Consider the following 19113-nt stretch of genomic DNA (forward strand, 5'->3'; position numbering starts at 1 on the left):
ATAGCCTCTAATTGGCACAATTTTGCTTTTAAATAAAGATCAACCTTATGAATGAGTAAGTAAACAGGGAGGCTAGGAAAGCCACTTCTGCTTTAAGGTTTTAATATTTAAACTGAAACTTGGTCTCTATCGAAAAGGTCTACAGAGAGATGCAATGCTGAGACCCATAGAATGCTCTACACTGTGTTTCTTAATAAATGTACAAGTTCATAAAAAAATCACCAGTGTTACTGTGCCAACTAAGTCTTCAACATGTTTAAAATACAATACCAAGGCCTATAACCTCTGCCAGAAGTTTATATAAAATTTTACTGATTGCTTTTTAACAGTTCCTGACTTCATCATCAATCATTTATCCCCACATGAGCTGGAGCACAGCCTAGCATCCCCAGGCAGGGGTGTCTTACCCACTTCAAAGTCAGGGTTAAAATTAAAAGGCGGTGTTGGTTTAGCCAACAGAGCTTCCAAACTTCTGAGTGAGATTTCTCAAGAGGTCACTCTAGTAAAATGCATATCGTCTTTTTAAATAACATATCAAAGTGTAATATTACAGACTTGTTTTTAATGTGGCCCCTTTGCGATACATACGTTTCCTTTTTGATTAATAATAATCATTAATATAATGACTTGATGTTACTTTTTTTCATTTGCTGGCTATTCTAGTGTTCGTCTGATAGCCCCCTGCCTAATGATCATGACAGTTAATGACCCAAAATTATGAACCTGACAGCCTCATTTTTGTTTACTCATGAGTATTCTGTGCCGAGCAACTGCTGTTCTTTAAAAGTTAGTGTTACATCAACTTATTGGAATAGCAATGAATAGTGACTCATTTGAGACAATCTTAATAAATGGAAGGGCAAGAGTACCTGAAAGGAGAACTTGGATATAAGTGAAAATATTGTTCCTTCCAGCGGACTCTCTCCCAAAGGCCATTTGCAAGCATACCATGCAAACATATTCCCATATGTTTTCTCTGTTGGACTGTAACAATGAAAACTCATTTATATTACAAAACTACAGCACTGTGCAAAAGTCTCGAGCCACCTCTCATTTCTTTATATTTTCCTGGAAATGGGTGCAGTGTTTTATTGAAATATTTACAAGAATACAGGGAAGTAAAGTTTATGTGTCAAAACAGAGATTGAACAGTACTGATAAGCTTGAAAGTCAATATTAGGTTTGACCACCTTTTTATTCTTCAACACAACCTGACCTCTCTTAGGCAAGCTTCCTTGTCATTTCTTTAAATAGTCTTCAGGAATAGTTTTCCAGGCTTCTTGAAGGACATTCAAAGCTCTTTTTTGGATGTTGGCTGCCTTCTGTTCCAGGACAGACCATCCACTTTCTTCTACAGACATTGTAGACAATCACTATATAAGACCTGTTTTCCACTCATACATCAGCCTTGAGTGTCACCCTTCCACTGAGACCATTTGTGATGAGGCTTCAGTGAACAGTAGATGGATCAGCTGAAGGTGCTCTTCAGTTCCGCTCAGGTCTTGGCTGTATTTCTTTTTCTATTTCATAAGGACATAACTTGCAGACGTTGTTCATCTGCTGTAGATTTTTTCCTCAAAAAAAAAAAGTTTCCTCAAACTTTTTAGGAGCACTCTGCACACCGTGGAGTGTCCCAAGCTTTTGGCTAATAGCTCTTTGGGAATTCGTTTGTTTTTGCAAAAACACTGTTTTATTCCTGTCAAATTGTGTTATCTTTTAAATTTTTCATAGATTCAACCAAAGAAAGTGAAACAAATTATGTGTGCTTTGCGATCGGCTGATCATAACAAAGAGCCTAAAAACACAAGTGGTTCTTTAGTTTTTTGTTACATGTAGACACAGCACTGGTTTATTCCCTTGAGTTAAGAGTCTTTTTATGCTATAACTATCCTTGGGTCAGTGTTAAGGGAGTTTAAGTGAGTGACTTCCTTATGCTTTAAAAATTATAAGAAAGTTTTGCTCTGTGGAAGCAAAATCTAAAAATGAGGGGTGGCTTGAGACTTTTGCACAGTATTGTATGCTGTGTGTATTATACTAGACATAAAGTCAACTTTAAAAATATATGATGTAATACTGTATACTGCATATATTGAATATCAAATTCCTTGTCTCTGAGATCTGATTGCTAGTGGTCAAAGTTCAATTAGCAACATATTAGATAAAATTCAGAATTTAAAAGTAGGGCTATAAAACCTGTTTTGGAACTTACAGCAAAAGTGCTTGCTCAGAAGTTGAGTTAACACCAGCACATGCTGTAACTTACAGTATTTAGTAAATGCCTTCAAGAAGCAGACATCCACATCCAACTTCAAACAAACGGCTGCTATCTGGGGATTAAGAAGAAAATGAGAAGGGATATTCGGCACACTTTACAAATGGTCCCTGTGAGTCAATTTACCAGCCCATGCAATGTTTAGAGCAACACTTGGCGTGTCTGATTCAGAGCAGGTGCATGGTAATGAATTTTAATAAATGAGAGCTATTGTAAATGCCAACAAAGACCTTTTTTTTCTTACTTTGCAGCACTCAATAAGGGATACAGCCACTACTTTTACAGCTGCTCACATGGGAAACAGACTATCTGAAAACAACGGGCTGTCTTTAAATTGTTACCCCATCTGATATAAAGACTTCATCTATAACTGCTGCAATAAGAACTAGTTTCAGTTTGCTGCTGCTGCCGCTGAAGGGAGATCTTTCTGTTCTGTATCATAATTGCTTTTGTAAATGGTAAATGGTAAATGGCCTGTATTTGTATAGCGCTTTTCTAGTCCCTAAGGACCCCAAAGCGCTTGTAGACTGAGACTGTTAAACACACGCAACCACAAAGTGACTCTCGGTGTGTTTTTATGGGCAAAGTGATCTGAAGTGTGTGTGTGTTTTGGTTGATTTATTAGTTTGTGATGTTAGTGTCTGATGTGTATTACTATGTGACTGAAACAGAATGAGTTTTGACCTAAAGCAGCCTGCTCTTTAAATGAGACAGATGAGGGAAGAAGCAGTTGGCAAACGGAGGTCTGGTGACATGGAAAGACAGAAAAAGAGGGGAAAAGAGCAGTTGTACAGCGAGGTAGAAGAAGACAACAGTGAAAGAGAGGAAGAGGGCAGACAGATAGGTACAGGAAGTGAGGGAAGGAGAGAGAGAGAGGTGGAGAGTGAATCTGTCATTTCAGAAGCTGTATTGAATTGAGCTCTGCGTCAGGATGTGCTCTACATGCTGATGACCCTTCCACATGCGCACACACACACACACACACACTTAGAGTGGGCCCTGCTTCGTTTTCTGACAAAGTGCTACTGCCCCCTGCTGTCCTGATGGCATATATAATCCACTGTTACCATGACAACAAAAGGGAGGAAAGGGAACTTGAGAGGGATGTATAACGCTGCTGCTAATTTATCTTTCTCCTATTTTTTGTGTGTAATTACTTCCACTCGTGTGCTGATCTTTTCAGAACCAACCAAAACCAGCTGCGATAACCCGGGAACACCACGCTACGGCTCCTTGAATCGGACCTATGGTTTCAAGGTAAATCTGCACTCTCAGACTAGTGCCGTGTCTTTCTACCCAAGAAGTGAACCCAGTAACTAATAGCAGCTGTTGCAAATGAAAGAGAGAGGAAAGAACGAAAGGCAGTAGAGGGAGTCAGAAAGAAAATAAAATGTTAAGACATTCCAATGCAGCGCTTTAAGATTCTTATCCACCGTGCAATGCCATCAGGGAAGCATCTTGTCAGTCCTAAACCACTTGCAGTATGGTAATGGCTCCAGACATACAGCCAGAGTCATAAAGAAGCATATTCAGTGACAACAGGAGCAAGGAGTCCTGCAACAGATGATTTGCCACCCACAGAGTGCTGATCTCAAACAGTGTGGGATGCTTCTGAAACTACTTGAATTCCCAAACCCAAGAACTATAGGAAATGCTTCAAGATTCTTGGAGAACAACCTGCTTACCTATTACCAAAAAATTATAGTCATTTCAACCAAATAACTAATAATTCACTGTTAATTTGTTATTTGGCAGGAAGAAAGCAAGTAAGATATTTTATAAGGATTGCTACCTGCTACCGCACAGGAGGGAAAATATCTAATGGTTGATAAATATTACAGCATTGCCAGGTAGCAAACTTCATTATATGTTTGACTTTTGATTTGTCTCAAATTAAGTCCTGATGAACGGGGAATGCAAGTTGATTTTATACTTCTAATATTTTAAGGAATACAGTGGATGCTTGTGCATTTGCATTGACATGCCACAACCACAACTAAACATCTATTTTAATGTACTTCATATTAAAATACTGGTCTTTATCCACACGAATTCACCTGTTGAAATACGAGTAGCATTTATCCTAGCAGTACAACACTATGATGCTCCTCTGAAGATATTCAGACTCCTCTTTACCAATCAGATCTGTTACAATGTCTCTAATGGCTTCTGTGTGCACTTCTGTCTGTGTCCTTATGCCTAGGTTGGGAGTGTGGTGTCATTTCAGTGCCAGCCTGGTCATTTGATTCAGGGATCTTCCTCCAGAACCTGTCAGCCTGATCTAACATGGAGTGGGACGCAACCCGAGTGCATACGTACGAAACACACTGTTTCAATTTGTCAGCCGCTCACCCTTTCATCCCTTCAGACTCTCACTGAAGTGTAACAATGTATCTGTCTAAACCCCGCAGCCCACGCCTGCAAGCAGCCGGAGAGCCCACTCCATGTGGACGTGGTAGGGATGGATCTTCCTGGGTTTGGCTACACCTTGGTGTACAGCTGTCAGCATGGCTACTTCCTGGCGGGGGGTTCTGAACACAGGGTCTGCAAGAGTGACAGCACTTGGACTGGAAAGATGCCGATATGTCGGGGTAAGTACTTCTGTCCTGCTACAGTCATTTCCATTGTTCACATTTCCTTTAAGTGTATCTTTTTTTGATTATCTTATCTGGAGCATTTTAGCTTAAGTGACCAGATAGCAGTGTTTGAGCATGTTTAGCCCAAGGAGACTTTGTCACTTCACACACAGGGACAGACAAGCCATCTGGAGTAGGGGGAGATTTCCTGTTGGGTTGATCAGCCTTTGGATTGGTGGTGAGCCTGGTGGTTCAAAGGCAAAACAGATCAAAAATGTCCCATGGTGTTTTGTCCCTTTGCTAGATTTACCAGGCAGGACCATAAAGGTGAAGTCATGCATTAATCCTGCTTTATCAAGCTCAAACTACAACCTTGTGAGCCATCGCAGAAGAAATGAAAGAATTGCAACATAACCATCCCGTACTGTACATAGTTAATACTGTAAAATATTAATATCAATAACAATACACTGCCTAGCAAACAATGCTACAATTATCTCTTCGTATTGTCTCACAAATTATGAAAAATGATGGAAACACTGAACATTTGAGCCAAAAAGTTTAAAGTCCACTCTTCAAATCTCACAAAAAGGTCAATTTGGTAGGTGCTTTGATCATATAGAAGAAATCAGCATCATCTCTGCTATAAATATATAGTTGGCACTCTTTAAAATCTTTTACTTAGTATTGACACATGCTCACACACTGTCTTTTCTGAAACCTTCCACCACGGCTACCACCCAGCTGCCCTGGAGTAGTCTTCAAAATTGGAGCACTTCTAAATCCAATTTAAGGTTCTCGGACAAATAACCTGTTCCTGGCTTGCATGTATTTGTTGCCAACAATAGCTGCATCTTGACGTGATAGTACAAGCTGCTGATGGTGAATAGAAAAAGTGTCTTGAAGCCGGTTTTAAAAGGATCTAATATACACAGCAGTTATTGGTCATTGATCATTAACCTTATTTGCATTTCAATCTACAAGTAACCAGTAAATAGGTTTGTCTTGCTCGACCCTTTTTCGGCCCACTTCTCACTCGTCATTGTGACCAAGAGTGACTGCCGCTGCATTTTAATGTGGTTACTTGTTAGTATGAATTGCACTCTCCCCTGGATAACATGGTTGATTAGGGAGGTTGGCTGCAAACTAAAGCATTTTAAAATATTTCGTGCTGTGCCCCTGCTGCCCTGCTCAGGAGTTTTGATATGACATTATCTTCTTTTTCTCTTTCTCTGGCTGTGTGTGTAGCCGGAGAGAAGAAAAAACCTGTGAAGCCAGTAACAGGAACCCCCAGCCCCAAACTAAACGGTCAGTTCTACTACTATCTTTCCTATTCCAGTCTTTTCATTCCTTGTCTATTGTTGACTTATCTATTCCGTTTTAGACGCCCTGCAGAGAGCAATAAAAATGTAAGTAGCATAGATAAAGGGATGAAGGCAGGGCAAAACGGCAAAGAAGAGAGCCAGTTTAGCTAACTATGTTGAGGTCAACAATGCAGCGAAAACTGAAGACAGATCATCACCTTAAGTAGTAACAGCAGACTCCACACAGGTGAGTGGCAGGAACCCCAGACAAGTCACACCCCACAAGGCCAGATTAATGACACACACAAAACTGATTCATGCAAGACAGAAAGAGAGAGGGAGACAAACAGAGAGAGAAAATGATGAGTCAGCACAGGAGGACAGTACCATCATAGGGGTTAATGCTGTTTAATGCTGATTGGTGCAGGCAGTTCTTCTCATTTTGTTTTTTAAAGATTGGAGCGGACCGTAATCTAATTCATATTCTCTTCTTTTTCGTAGTTCCAGATGATGTCTTTGCTCCCAACTACATATGGAAGGGTTCCTATAATTACCGTGGGAGGAAGCAGCCTATAACACTGAGCATCACCAGCTTTAACTCCACAACGGGGAGAGTCAATGTTACCCTTAGCAACGGCAACATGGAACTGCTCCTGTCAGGCATGTTACGCTAGGTTTAATTGTTCAGTAATCTACTGAAAGCACTTTGAGTAGATTACCACATAAGTGCTGTGACATGACAGGCCATCGTTGTAATAAAATGTAGCTATAATACTAAAATATGCTGTATTGATCCATTGGCAAAACTGTAAGCAAGCAACCAAACAGAATTGAGAGCACTTTTATTCTTTATTGTTGCTTTTTGTTAATGATTGAAATTCATTTCTTTCTACTATGCTTCTTTGCAGCATTGTTGTGCACACACATTCACTCACTCACTCACTCACTCAGACAGACACTTACTCACACACATACCTCCCAGGGTCGCACAATAGCGTCAGCAGGGGGTTAAGACCCTATTAAAACACAAATCCTGTTGAAGCTAGAATTGCTTCCTGGAGTCGCAGAGTGCACAAACACCATATCACAAAACCGCGCCGCTATCAGACATTCGTCTTCTGGCTTAAAGGAGCAGCTTTAGATCAATAACAGCTAAAGCTGCACTCACACAGTCACAGAAAGGCCAGTGGCCAGTTACATAAAACTTGCATGTTTTTTTCTGTTTAAGATGTCAAGTTTTCTTTACCCAGGGAATATTTTGAAAGGCAGCAGGGGTTTGGTGTTTTGGGAAATGTGCATACTTTGTATTTTATTTCCAAAAGTGAAGCTGGAAGAATATATCAGTTAGCTATATTTGTATTAGATTGGAGACATGAAAAACAGCCGTCGCTCTCACCTTTTTATGAGTTCATGAATTGAATTTCTTCGCTTAACTTCAGTTTCCTGGTTTTCTCTTTAAAAAAAAATCATCCATTTTTTAAAATAAACATTTTCTTTATTTTGCAGCTCCATTCAGTTTGCTGTCTTCTTTGTATCCCGATAAAATGTCAGAACTAACGACATGTATTTTGCTGGTGCACCAGACAAAGTAGAAACACGTGCTGTAGGATCTAATGAACTATAGTGAGCAAGCCATTAAACCATGTACCATGTGCAAACCAAGTATAAATCACGTGTTTATTCTTCACCCTCTAGGAGTGTACAAGGCGTCCGAGGCCAGGCTGTTGCTGCTGATGTATCAGGTGAATTATGTGAACCAGGGAAACCAACTAAAAGATTCAGCCATCTCTCCCGCCAAGATTATAGATGATTCCTGGACCATGGATGGATTTGTAAGTCCCAGCCGATAAAATCAACCTAACCATATTCAGTTGAGCTGGATTTACATTGAAGCCATTTGACTTTGTGTAAATATAAGTCAGTGAAATATTTAAACTACACCAGCTATTAGAGACTACCATCTCTGCCAAGGCCAATGTTCTTTCTTGCAATTTTAAACACAGCCCTCCAGATCGGAGCCAACATTTAATGTGTCCCTTTGCCTGCCCATGCACCACCTCATCACCAGATTTCACGACATTCGCTTTGGTAGTTTTTGTGAAATCTTGCCAAAGGAGGAAAAAGAAAATAAACAAGGCTCCCTGAAAATACACCTTATACAAAGATTTCAGCAAAACCCAAACATCATCTTCGATTCATTTGCTCTGTAGTGTTGACATGGAACCAGAAGATAACCATTCTTTGTCCCTCTGTTTTTCTCTTCACAGTTGTTTTCCTTTCCTCTCCCGCCTAAACAATTTCTCAACCGCTCTTTCTTTTTAATCTACAGGTATCAGCAGAGCCCGATGGCTCTAGTTACGTATTCCAGGGTTCTATTCAGGGAAAAGACTATGGACAGTTTGGACTGCAAAGATTGGGTAATTCTCTTTCGATTTTGCCAGCAGCACCAAATAATACTGGCTCCTTTGGAATTCAGCAATGAATGACTACAATTGATAGTAAAATCAGGCAGACTGCTTCAAACTAATTCAGTAAGTAATTTTGGAGCTTCTAGGGACTTTATTGCTGCAACAGGGACAGCCATGCAGTGCATTCTCAACAAGAGGAAAAGCTGCTCTTTAGACTTAAAAGGTTGGAGCTGTGCAAGAAGACTACAAGCTCCCGAGTCCAATGTGAGCTGCAAGTCGCCTGCAAGATGCTAAGCAGATAATAATCATTATCTGGTAGCATCCACGTCCACTTCCAATTACCAGAGCCCCTACCTTAATTATCATAGTTACAACTAATAAAAATTTGGTTGGTTATTTGCTGAACAACTTAGCTTGAAAGCCTTTTGTTCCAAACCCGCAACAATATTTCTTGTTGTATCAAATCACTTTGATGACAGTGTATTTCCTGGTTTGTCGCAGGTCTGAATATGTCGGAGAGTCAAAACTCGCCACCCCCCCAGCTTGGTACCAACAGCAGCTCTGTGGCTATCGCCATCCTGGTGCCTTTCTTTGCTCTGATCTTTACCGGTTTTGGCTTTTATCTCTACAAACAAAGGTATGTGTTGAAAAAAGTAAACCTGCACGTATCCCTTTGAAGTGTCATTCAGCTGCATTTCAGCAGCTGAAAGGAATACATTCCTGTCATTGCATCGTGGTTTCATTTGTGTTTTCCATTAACAACGTGCAAAAAGTAAAAAGGCATTGTTAACATTTTAAGAAGCTGTCTAATTCGTGATAACAATGCCTTACTCAATGGTTTGGTTGTTGCAGTGCTCAAAGACAGTTAAGTCACTGTCTGTTGCAAACTGTGCCGCAAAACAACTCTGTTTAGGAGGTGATAAATTGGATTTTTCAGAGATATGGTTTAAGCACAAATGACTTGTGTTCGCATTGTTAACAGATGCAAATAACTTCTGTTCTGCTGTTAATATCTAAAAAAAAAAAAGGCTTGCTGAAGGAATTAGTTTTGGATGAGCTGATTGGAATCTCACTAGGCTTCCTAAAAAGTGCAACACGCTCTCTAATCCTTCTTAAGGCTTGTTTACAATGCTTCTACTCTCAAGACTGCATTCTGTATTGTCCACTGGCTGCTCAGTAATGTTAACATGAATAGGCAATTAGAGCATTTCTGCTTCTTCAATGGTGTATTTATGATTTCTTTATGTGTGTGGTTTTCTTTGTTGTTTTTTTTCACAGAACCACACCAAAAACACAATACACAGGATGCTCAGTCCATGAAAACAACAACGGCCAGGCCGCCTTTGAGAACCCCATGTACAACACCAACGCCAAGGCTGTGGAGGGGAAGGCTGTTAGGTTTGATCCAAATCTAAACACCGTATGCACCATGGTTTGAGGATCGACTGACCTTACTTGAATTTAATGACTCAGATATCCAATGGGACCACGGCCGGTAAGAGACGACGAAAGACAAAAGCTCCGTGCTTCGATGCAGACTTCACCATGAACGACATGGTCTGCACACTGATTACAAAAGACCTTCATTCCCAGTCCAGAAACCTAATCGAACCCAGCTCTCCAGCTGAAACCAAAACCCAGCATTGGTTTCCGTCACTGAAAGCATTTTGTATCCGCAAATGAAATTTGAACAAGTATGAACACAAAAGGTCTGCTGCCTTTGATAGAAGCAAGCAGCCAGTGTGAACTCAATGGGAGATGTAACATCAAGAGATGGAAAGGGATACTACTGAATGGAAAACCATACTGGCTATTATCTGTCTCTAACCCCAAGACTCAGCGGGTCACGGATTCTTTATAATTGGATTCCAAACCAGATACATCCATTATACTCTAACCTCTTATTTAACCTCTCTCACTATCTATAATATGAGTACTAATGATTAAGCCATGACCTGCTAGTTGGACATCATGACATGTTATCACAACCCAATGCCAAATTTTGTATGTCACACAAAGTTGTGAAGAGGACCCAGAGTGGGATCTATGATCACTTGTGCCTGGAGAAAGAGAGCGCACATCATCAGAGCCCAGCTGTAGTTGGAAATCAAAGAGATAATCCGCTAAAAAATATTTTTCATATGTAACATGTTGTCAAACTGACTGTATTAAACAGGTCCTTAAATATGGAAAAAAAAAGAACAAACGTAATCACAATGACCACAGATGGGGAGATGTGACATGAAGATGATGTCATAAAAGACACTGTGATGTTAAGAAAACTGTTTCTATCTATTTGGTTTCAACACTGACAGTACAAAGAGAACACTGTCACCAGCAGACCATCAGTAAACCGGACTAATGCTTTGTGAAGAGGAAACTATGTCTGAAACAACCATGGAATACAACACCCTAACAGCCAGACAGGACAACCTCCTGTCTCCATTACAACCAGAGGCTGGTATTACCAGCCAGTATTTGTCTTTTTTTCTATTGAAATGGGATCTAAGATGGCTAATGTTAGCAGACAGTTGCGAAAGTTGCTTTGAAAAGAGACTAACTCCTAAGCGAAGGATAAGGGCATCCTTGGAGATGGAGCTGTAATCCTAACTGAACTGGGATTAGAGCACAGCAAAACTAAAAGGAGTCTAAAGGGGAGCTAGCACTTAGAGAACGGATGAGAGACTGTCTCATCTAAAGGATAAACTGCCTCTTCCCATCCAATGGATAAGAGAGGAGGCTAAGGAGATAGAGACAGACCCTAACTGAACTGGAAGTAGACTAAGGGAGTCATTAAGAGAAAAAAGAAGATTTTGAAATTGTAACCCAGCCAATCAGAGCCTGTCTAACCTGAAATCATTTACTGGGAGAGGTCAGCCCTCCCTCTACATAATGAATCAGATCAGACAGAATATGAGGTAAGATGTTCCTGATCCTGCGAATTTAAATGGATTTTGACCAGAAAGACACTAAATGGATACAGAGGACTCTGATGGACTAACAAAGAGAAAGACTTTGACAAACAGAGAAAGCTCTGGCACTAAAGCACATTTCATGGGAACACTACCTGTCTGCCCGCTGAGAGATGGACTAGCATAGGGACGGAAAGGTTACTGACAGGGTGAATGACAGACACAAATGATGACAGGTACACATACAAAATCTGGAGAGTCAGGTAGAGACAAGTGGTATTAACAGTCATGCAATGAGACAGACAGGTTCAAAGAAGATGAGCCTGGTCTCGGACTGTTGCAGGCTCCATCCATGTCTCCACTTCACAGACAGTTTAAACACAGATTTACAGGCTTACAGAAGGACAGACAGGAGGCAGAGACAGACATGAACTGATAGACAGGCTAAAAGAAAGGCAACAAGGTTGTAACCCTACAATTGTGGACACTGTTCCACTGTAATTCTGCACTCTGAGAGTGCTTATCTTCTTTCTTTCTTACTGCTGCAGAATCTTCTGATCTGTAAATCTATTGCATATATATATTCGGGAGCATTCACCACCTATATTTTTGTGCTATATATTTACCACAGGGGAGGGGCTAAAGGGTAAAGACAGATTATAGCAGAGTTTTTAGAAAAAAAGAAAGAAACATCGGAATAAAAGACATAATTACGTGCTATTCACAGAAGTCACAAGCAGTATTTTGGTTTCTTTGTAACATTAAGCTGGTTTATTTGAATTCATTCTGTATTTTGAAGACCCTCACACATGCACCGTCTTTCCCACTGGGGCAATTATGAGCATCAGTGGTATTGTTGTTGTCGTTACTGTTGAGATGCAAGGTTTGCCAGCAACAATTATGCTTTTTAAATGGGTTTTAGTCTACATTTATCACAGGTGGCAGATTTCCAAAACCTGTTAGAGTTTGTACTTGTTTGCCATTTTTCCGAATCCTGCACTGGAGATGTTGGACAATAAAAATATGTAATTATCTCCACTGACACACCAACAACATTTTAAGGGTGAAGCTAAAGACAGCGTAACAGCTGGGATTTCTGAACTAGCTGGCGCAGTGAGGACACAGAAAATAGTGAATTAAAACTCTTGTACTTTTAAAAATAGCTGTTTATTTAGTTATGTTTGAAATCTATAATAGATTACTAGTATACTTCAAACCTTTCTGTCATCATGGCAACACAGAAAATCGAGCTTTTAATGGAGCCCATTTGTTTGATAGACAAACTCTCATCCAGCTCCGTCTCTGGATATTTTTATCATCTCTTACAGTACAAGGCCACAATAAAAGAAAACATACAATTGGGCTGAAGTGCTTATTAACAATGAAAACTGATAAAATTGCCCAAAATTGAGTTTTTAAATAGATATATTGATCAAATTTGAGTTACATAACATGTCATATTGTGTTTCTATTATATATTTTATATAAGGAAACGGGACAAACATAAAAGAGATTAACAAATACTTGCAATACTTAGGATCTGTTTTTCAATACACTTCAGAATTATGACAATTTTTAAATAAATTTTATTTAGTTGCAAAACATACACAGTTTAATCTGCAGGAACCAGGATGTTATATCTCACTTGTGGCAGCTAAATGTGTCTGTTGCCACATAAAGTGTGTATAAATTAAAGACTACTTAAATTACATATTATTAGTAGATGTTGTTTGATAGTTGGTGCACCAACAAATAGATGATGCTTTTTGTTAAGCCCAAAACATGTTTTAAGGACAATATATGAGGAAAATATGATTAAATAGACAACTTGATGGCCTTCTTGTAAAGTGATGCAGCAAAGCTACTATTAAAAAATATATTCAGCTCACAGCACACATGGCATCTGAACCCTACGTATGGATTTCTTTCGTGTCTCAGTATCTTACTCAGGATGCCTTCAGTGTGAATCAGAATCACACCACAGACAGACCTGATCGTCTTTAGGTGATCTTACAATCTATTTTGCCCGTTTTCTAACATCCACATCATGTTAAATCAGTAGACCCCATTTGACTCTTTAGGTTTAAAGGTTTGCATTATCTTTGGCACTACAAGTCTCCAACATGAGTGTTGCTCAACAACAGACAGATTTTAATGACACGCATGTCTGTGTTCAGTGAATGTCAAATCTTATAATCTATTTATAATCATGAACTGACCCATTTATCATAATGCTCGACTATTTGAAGCCAACGCTTGTTTTGTTCTTTTTCTTATTTCATGCATATTGCATAAAAGCAGCCATATGATCTCAATTTTATATATTTATTTATTTTTTGTTGTGATTGTTGTTGTTCCAGTGTGATCTGCCACCTTTTGATAAACACTCTGCAACGTTTTCTATATTTTGCCCCTATCTGCCACTGTTGTTGCACTTGATATCAGCCTTTCTAATGATTTCATGTACCATAAATGAACCACTGCTGAGAGATGAGTAGATGTTTGAGTTTTTGTATGAAACCTTTCAGAGTAAATCAACTATCACGAGGGAAGGGCCTGGTAGTAAACCATATTAATTGGTCTTAACAGGAGGCAGAAATAGAAGTATCAATCAGCATTAGTCATTGTTTTGCAGCTTTGTTGCTCATTGAATAAAAGTGTTTGTTTTTGTTGTTTTCTTTTTGAAGAATCTGGTTTCACGAACGAGAGGCTGAATTTTGTTAGTTTTGGGGTCCCACACATGATGGATAACTAGACTTTTTAATGAGTCTGGGTGCCAGGGTGAACAAAAACATCCACTTTGTTTTAAGAACCCCCGCTGCTGTGACCACAGGCGCCAACCACATCCAGCTGACAAGAAAACTCCTTTTAAAGTCGTTACTGATTTAAAGGCAAAGGTAGCTGCGGCTTCCTTGTTTATCCATGCTGTGACTGTGCCGCACTTCATCGCTATCATGACATCGTTTCTTATTACAGGTCGGATTGATTGTTACCGCTCTTGTGGTTGTTGTTGTTGCTTTTGTTGCCGTTTCTTCAGTATGAATCTGACACAGTGCCTACCAAAAACCACGAGACCCTCCCTTTCACTCTGTCTCACACGCACGCACACATGCATACATACAAACACACACACCTGCTCCAGCGCCCTCTGCTCCCCTCACTCATCATCAGAGGTCATTTTTTTCTAAGCTTCAGTCTATTTTGCCACAAGCTTTTCCTACTGACTGACCGCAATAAGACCCTTGTGATTTGAAAGACTTAAAGCCGTTCCTGCCTGGGGGACATTGGAAATATTCACCATTTGAGAAAAAAAAAAAAGATGAAATATAGAATAAAAAAGTGTTTTGTACAGAAATATATTTTTATGATGAAATAATTTGTAAAATGTATGACTCTATTATGTAAATTTTCAATGCAATGCAATGTAAAATTAAAAAAGGCTAATTGCTTTTGTAAAAAAAGAAAGTGTGTTTTTCATTATTGTCTCGTTACTTTTAATGACTTTCTGAAAACTGGAAATTGTAACCACTTTAGCTGAGTTATGCCTAGCAAACACCTGAACATATTTCTCTTTATGAGGAAAGCAGCGTTGAGGCTACAGCTTAAAATATGTGAGATTAAGTGTTGCAGTGTAAATTGATGTGAAATTTAAATGTTGCTTTAGGTGCAAATGTGACTTGAAAACTAGTTTTCAAAGTCAGGAAATCCCTTGCAGGGGAAATACAGCAGGCGCAATGTGTACTGAAATGAATATAAATACAGCGTCGCTACAGTATCTCACCTTGAGATGAGCTCCCTAAACTTCTTCCATTCAAGAACCGTGGAAGTTCTTATCACTGGAAATCCAACATTATTATTTGCTGCTGCACCTTGCTGGAAAAGAAGCAAGAAATAGGGAAGAGGAGACAGCGCAGTTTTCACTGGTCAAAAGGTAGTTAAGCAAAGGCATGCACACATTTGTTCACGTATATGCAGTAACAATAGGAAATTAGAAGAGCCACTTCATGTTACGATATAGCAGAATCTGCATCTGGCTAATATTCCCTTTACAGGTGAAGAAGACCCCGACATACTTAAGCATATTCATTTAAGGCATATCAAGAGCATCGATACCTGCGCTGGTATTGGTATTGAATCGATACTAGCACAATTGGATCGATACTTTGCTTCTATTCGCTAAGTTTAGTATGTAGCTTGTTGAATAGTGTTAAATTAATTAATTTTTTAGAAATAAAAGTTTTGTGTTGACTGTCACGTGTGGTGTATTTATATCTTATACATTTAAAAAACAGAAGTTGACTCAAAGTGCTTTAACATAAATAGACACCCAGAGTGGAAAGCAGTGCAAATAAATGTAAACTCGGCTTCTCATGACACTCATCTTTTATCAAGATGGATGTCACATTTAACCTGAGACTGAATTTTGTGTAATTTCTATACAAAACTTAACACAAATATGAAAAAAAGTTTTCAAACCAGGCTCCAGATGCTTTCAGCGTCAACTCCAGACCGCCGACAGGTCTCGCACACAACAGCCATTTTATCACTTGACGCATACTGCTCCGACTGCTAAGGTCACTACCTGGGTTATGCCATGTCGCAAGTTTTTTGAGGTGCTTTTGTGATACTTAATGGATCAGATTACATTTTTTTTCTCCTCGATATCCGATCCAGTAATTTAGGTCAGGATTGGACCGATACTGTATATCGGATTGGCCCATCCCTAATATGTATTAAGGCCATGGTAACTACATAAATTGCAAAAAACAGAAAATAAAAGTGCAAAAAACTACAAAAAAATTGAAAATCGTTTTTGTTTTCTTTTTGTTTTTTACACATATTTCTAGTTAGAGAAATTTCAGAGGTATATCTCTCAAAACTGTAAATGCAAAAAGTTGCACAAAATAGTTTCCAACCACAGGAAATTTAATTTACATTTTAAGTGTCTTCATAGTTTTCTTTTTGAGATACATCATTTTTTTTATATATAGTGCAGGAAAAACGAAATAAACGAAATAAATATTATAATGCAAATTTAGCATGTGCATCAGAATAAACTATTTCCAACAGTGTCATTTGAGTTCTAAGCATCCCAGTAACTATACAGAAAAGCATGAAGTCAAACATGACTTTTAAAAACACCTGTATAGCTTTATTAATGCCCGAAGGGGAAAAAAACTACGTTTCCCCACGAGATATAACGTCACTTCCGGTTTTGGCAGGTAATCCGATTATTAAGTGATGATGTGACGAATCCTACTTCCGGGCCTAAAGTAGTCTGCGTTTAATATGGCTTTTGTGTTGTTAACGTGTTTAATGTTATGTATTTTCTTCTATTTAATCTCAAAAGCTCCTAAAAAAAAGTCAGTGATCACCGTTGACCTCTCTCGGCTTTTATTACCGCTAATCATTTATTTAAGCTCAGTTTTTAAAATAATAATAATGGATTGGATTTTATATAGCGCTTTTCTAGGCACCCAAAGCGCTTTACAATACCACTATTCATTCACTCTCACATTCATACACTGGTGGAGGCAAGCTACAGTTGTAGCCACAGATGCCCTGGGGCAGACTGACAGAAGCGAGGCTGCCATATCGCGCCATCGGCCCCTCTGGCCAACACCAGTAGGCAAGTAGGGTAAAGTGTCTTGCCCAAGGACACAACGACCAGGACAGAGAGCCCAGGGATCGAACCGGTGACCTTCCGGTTACAGATGCGATTCCCAACCCAGCCCATGCAGCAGTATATGAATGACTGACCTCGTATTGTGGATGGATTATCTCAGTTGTTCTCCTGGCTGAAGTTTGGTCCTTTTACAGCATCCTGCCATGCGATTACATTTGTTCCTGACCACCGAGAACACTCACGTTAACTTTTATCGAGTGGAAAAAAAGTTAGCTTGTTTATATTATGCTAACATAGCTGTGTCGCTAGCGGTCACGTAGCACATCATTATATACCAGCCAAGGCTGGACTGGGACAAAAAATCGCCCCGGGCATTTTGACTAGAGACCGGCCCACCAGGATAAAGATTGAAAATGTGATGTCATTCAGGGGTAAAACTGCAAAGGATTCTGGGAACTTGTGGCAAGAGGTACTAGCGCACGCAGGCTTTCAATTGAACTCAGTTACACAGCGATAAAAAGAAACACAAAAAATGGCAAGAAGCTGTTGTATTATTAACTGCAACAGCCGGTCGCATGACAGCCACGGGAAGCCGATCGTTTTTTTTTAAATCGGATTACGTCGTTGAAGAGAAATGTTTTAAGCCATGTTTCCAAAGTAAGAGCCTACGGATGGTCTGGATATACCAAATATAACGTCCCAGAACACTCCAGTTCACATGTTAGTCTGCTCCAAGCATTCCCACAAAGGTCAGAGTTTTTAGTCGTTAATACGTCATTTTTCTTAACATAATTGGTGATATAGGTTACAAGCAAGTCTGGCGCTGAACAGAAATTGTCGCTATGCTCCTTTATTTATTGTGCATAAATAGTGAATTGTCCTGACACGATATTGCGTTTCGCTTCTGTTATTATGGTACATTGACAAAAACATATACGTTTATTCACAGGATAAAACAGTTTTTTTGTATCACTAATTGTCCAGTGCGATTACAGCATACAGTATTATTGTCACTGCTACATTTCTGTAATGCCTACCAGAAATTATTTCCACTACTAATTAATTACCGTTGAGCTCAAAGGTCCTATTAATAAACAGTTAACGAATGTGTATCTATGAAGACGATTTGTGAGACTGGTAAACTTACCTTTGTTCGTACGATGGTCTTTCGTTCTACACGGTGCATTTCAAGGTCCTGCACCCATCCATCAGTAAACTGTACCTGGGCTTGTTGCAGTGACCTGAAGTTACTAAACTTCATGAGTGTATGCACTCACTCCAAGAACCGTGTAATTACAAATATGAGCGTGGTGAAAGTTGGGCAGCACGCTAACGTATTTTGTCCCTCTGTGTGCTCGTAAGGGTCTGACCCTTTCACTGGTTTGATTTTTCCTCGTATCTTTTCTTTGTCTTTTCGTCGAGTCTGTCTTTGTACGGACCGGCATTGTTCTCCTTCGTTTTGTACATTCCTTTTTTGTGCGGCAAAGAAAAACAAGAAGGTATTGGAACCGGAGAATGAACGTTTTGCGGTGCTGCAAATGCTTGCGTTTGATGCGGTACTTGGATTGTTTTGCCACGAGTTCCCGGCATGCAATGCGCGAAAATCACGTGATTGCTAAACAAGGGGGCGGGTGCATTCGGCCTCCTCGGCTGTAATTGGTCCAGCCCAGAGTCGATCATGACCAATTGGCCAATCCAACACCTTTTATTATATATACCCTTCCTAAAAAAAAAAAAAAAAAAAAAAAAAAATCCATCGGCCCATAAAAACAAAAAATCGCCAGCGGCCCACCGGGCAAATGCCCGGTACGCCCGATGGCCAGTCCAGCTATGATACCAGCTAGCCCAACTTCAGTAACCCTGCAAACGTCACTGCTGTTTAGTTTCTTGTCTTCATTCATGCTGGAAGTGATAGCAGAGCTGTACGTTTTCATTTGTTTCCAAAACCCCGCAGTCAGGACATGCTATATTGTATTTAGATGGAAGCTAGCGAGCTAACTCCCTGCTAACTTCTA

The 19113-nt window shown here is 39.6% G+C and overlaps 1 protein-coding gene across 1 annotated transcript in view; it reads left to right on the forward strand.

The window, feature by feature from the left end:
* The window catches only part of csmd3b (CUB and Sushi multiple domains 3b), a 433532-nt gene extending 423534 nt beyond the window's left edge, over window positions 1–9998 (forward strand). The window contains exons 64-72 of the mRNA XM_085346113.1: window positions 3456–3529; window positions 4476–4587; window positions 4684–4863; window positions 6097–6156; window positions 6654–6812; window positions 7848–7984; window positions 8482–8569; window positions 9062–9197; window positions 9839–9998. Of these exons, the coding sequence (XP_085202239.1) occupies window positions 3456–3529; window positions 4476–4587; window positions 4684–4863; window positions 6097–6156; window positions 6654–6812; window positions 7848–7984; window positions 8482–8569; window positions 9062–9197; window positions 9839–9998 (1106 nt within the window). The remainder of the gene's footprint in view (window positions 1–3455; window positions 3530–4475; window positions 4588–4683; window positions 4864–6096; window positions 6157–6653; window positions 6813–7847; window positions 7985–8481; window positions 8570–9061; window positions 9198–9838) is intronic.
* Window positions 9999–19113: the final 9115 nt, after the last annotated feature.

This window comes from Diplotaxodon limnothrissa, linkage group LG22, assembly GCF_057381915.1.
Source record: "Diplotaxodon limnothrissa isolate DT_005_m linkage group LG22, D_limnothrissa_male_GT1.1, whole genome shotgun sequence".
Classification (NCBI taxonomy): Eukaryota; Metazoa; Chordata; class Actinopteri; order Cichliformes; family Cichlidae; genus Diplotaxodon; species Diplotaxodon limnothrissa.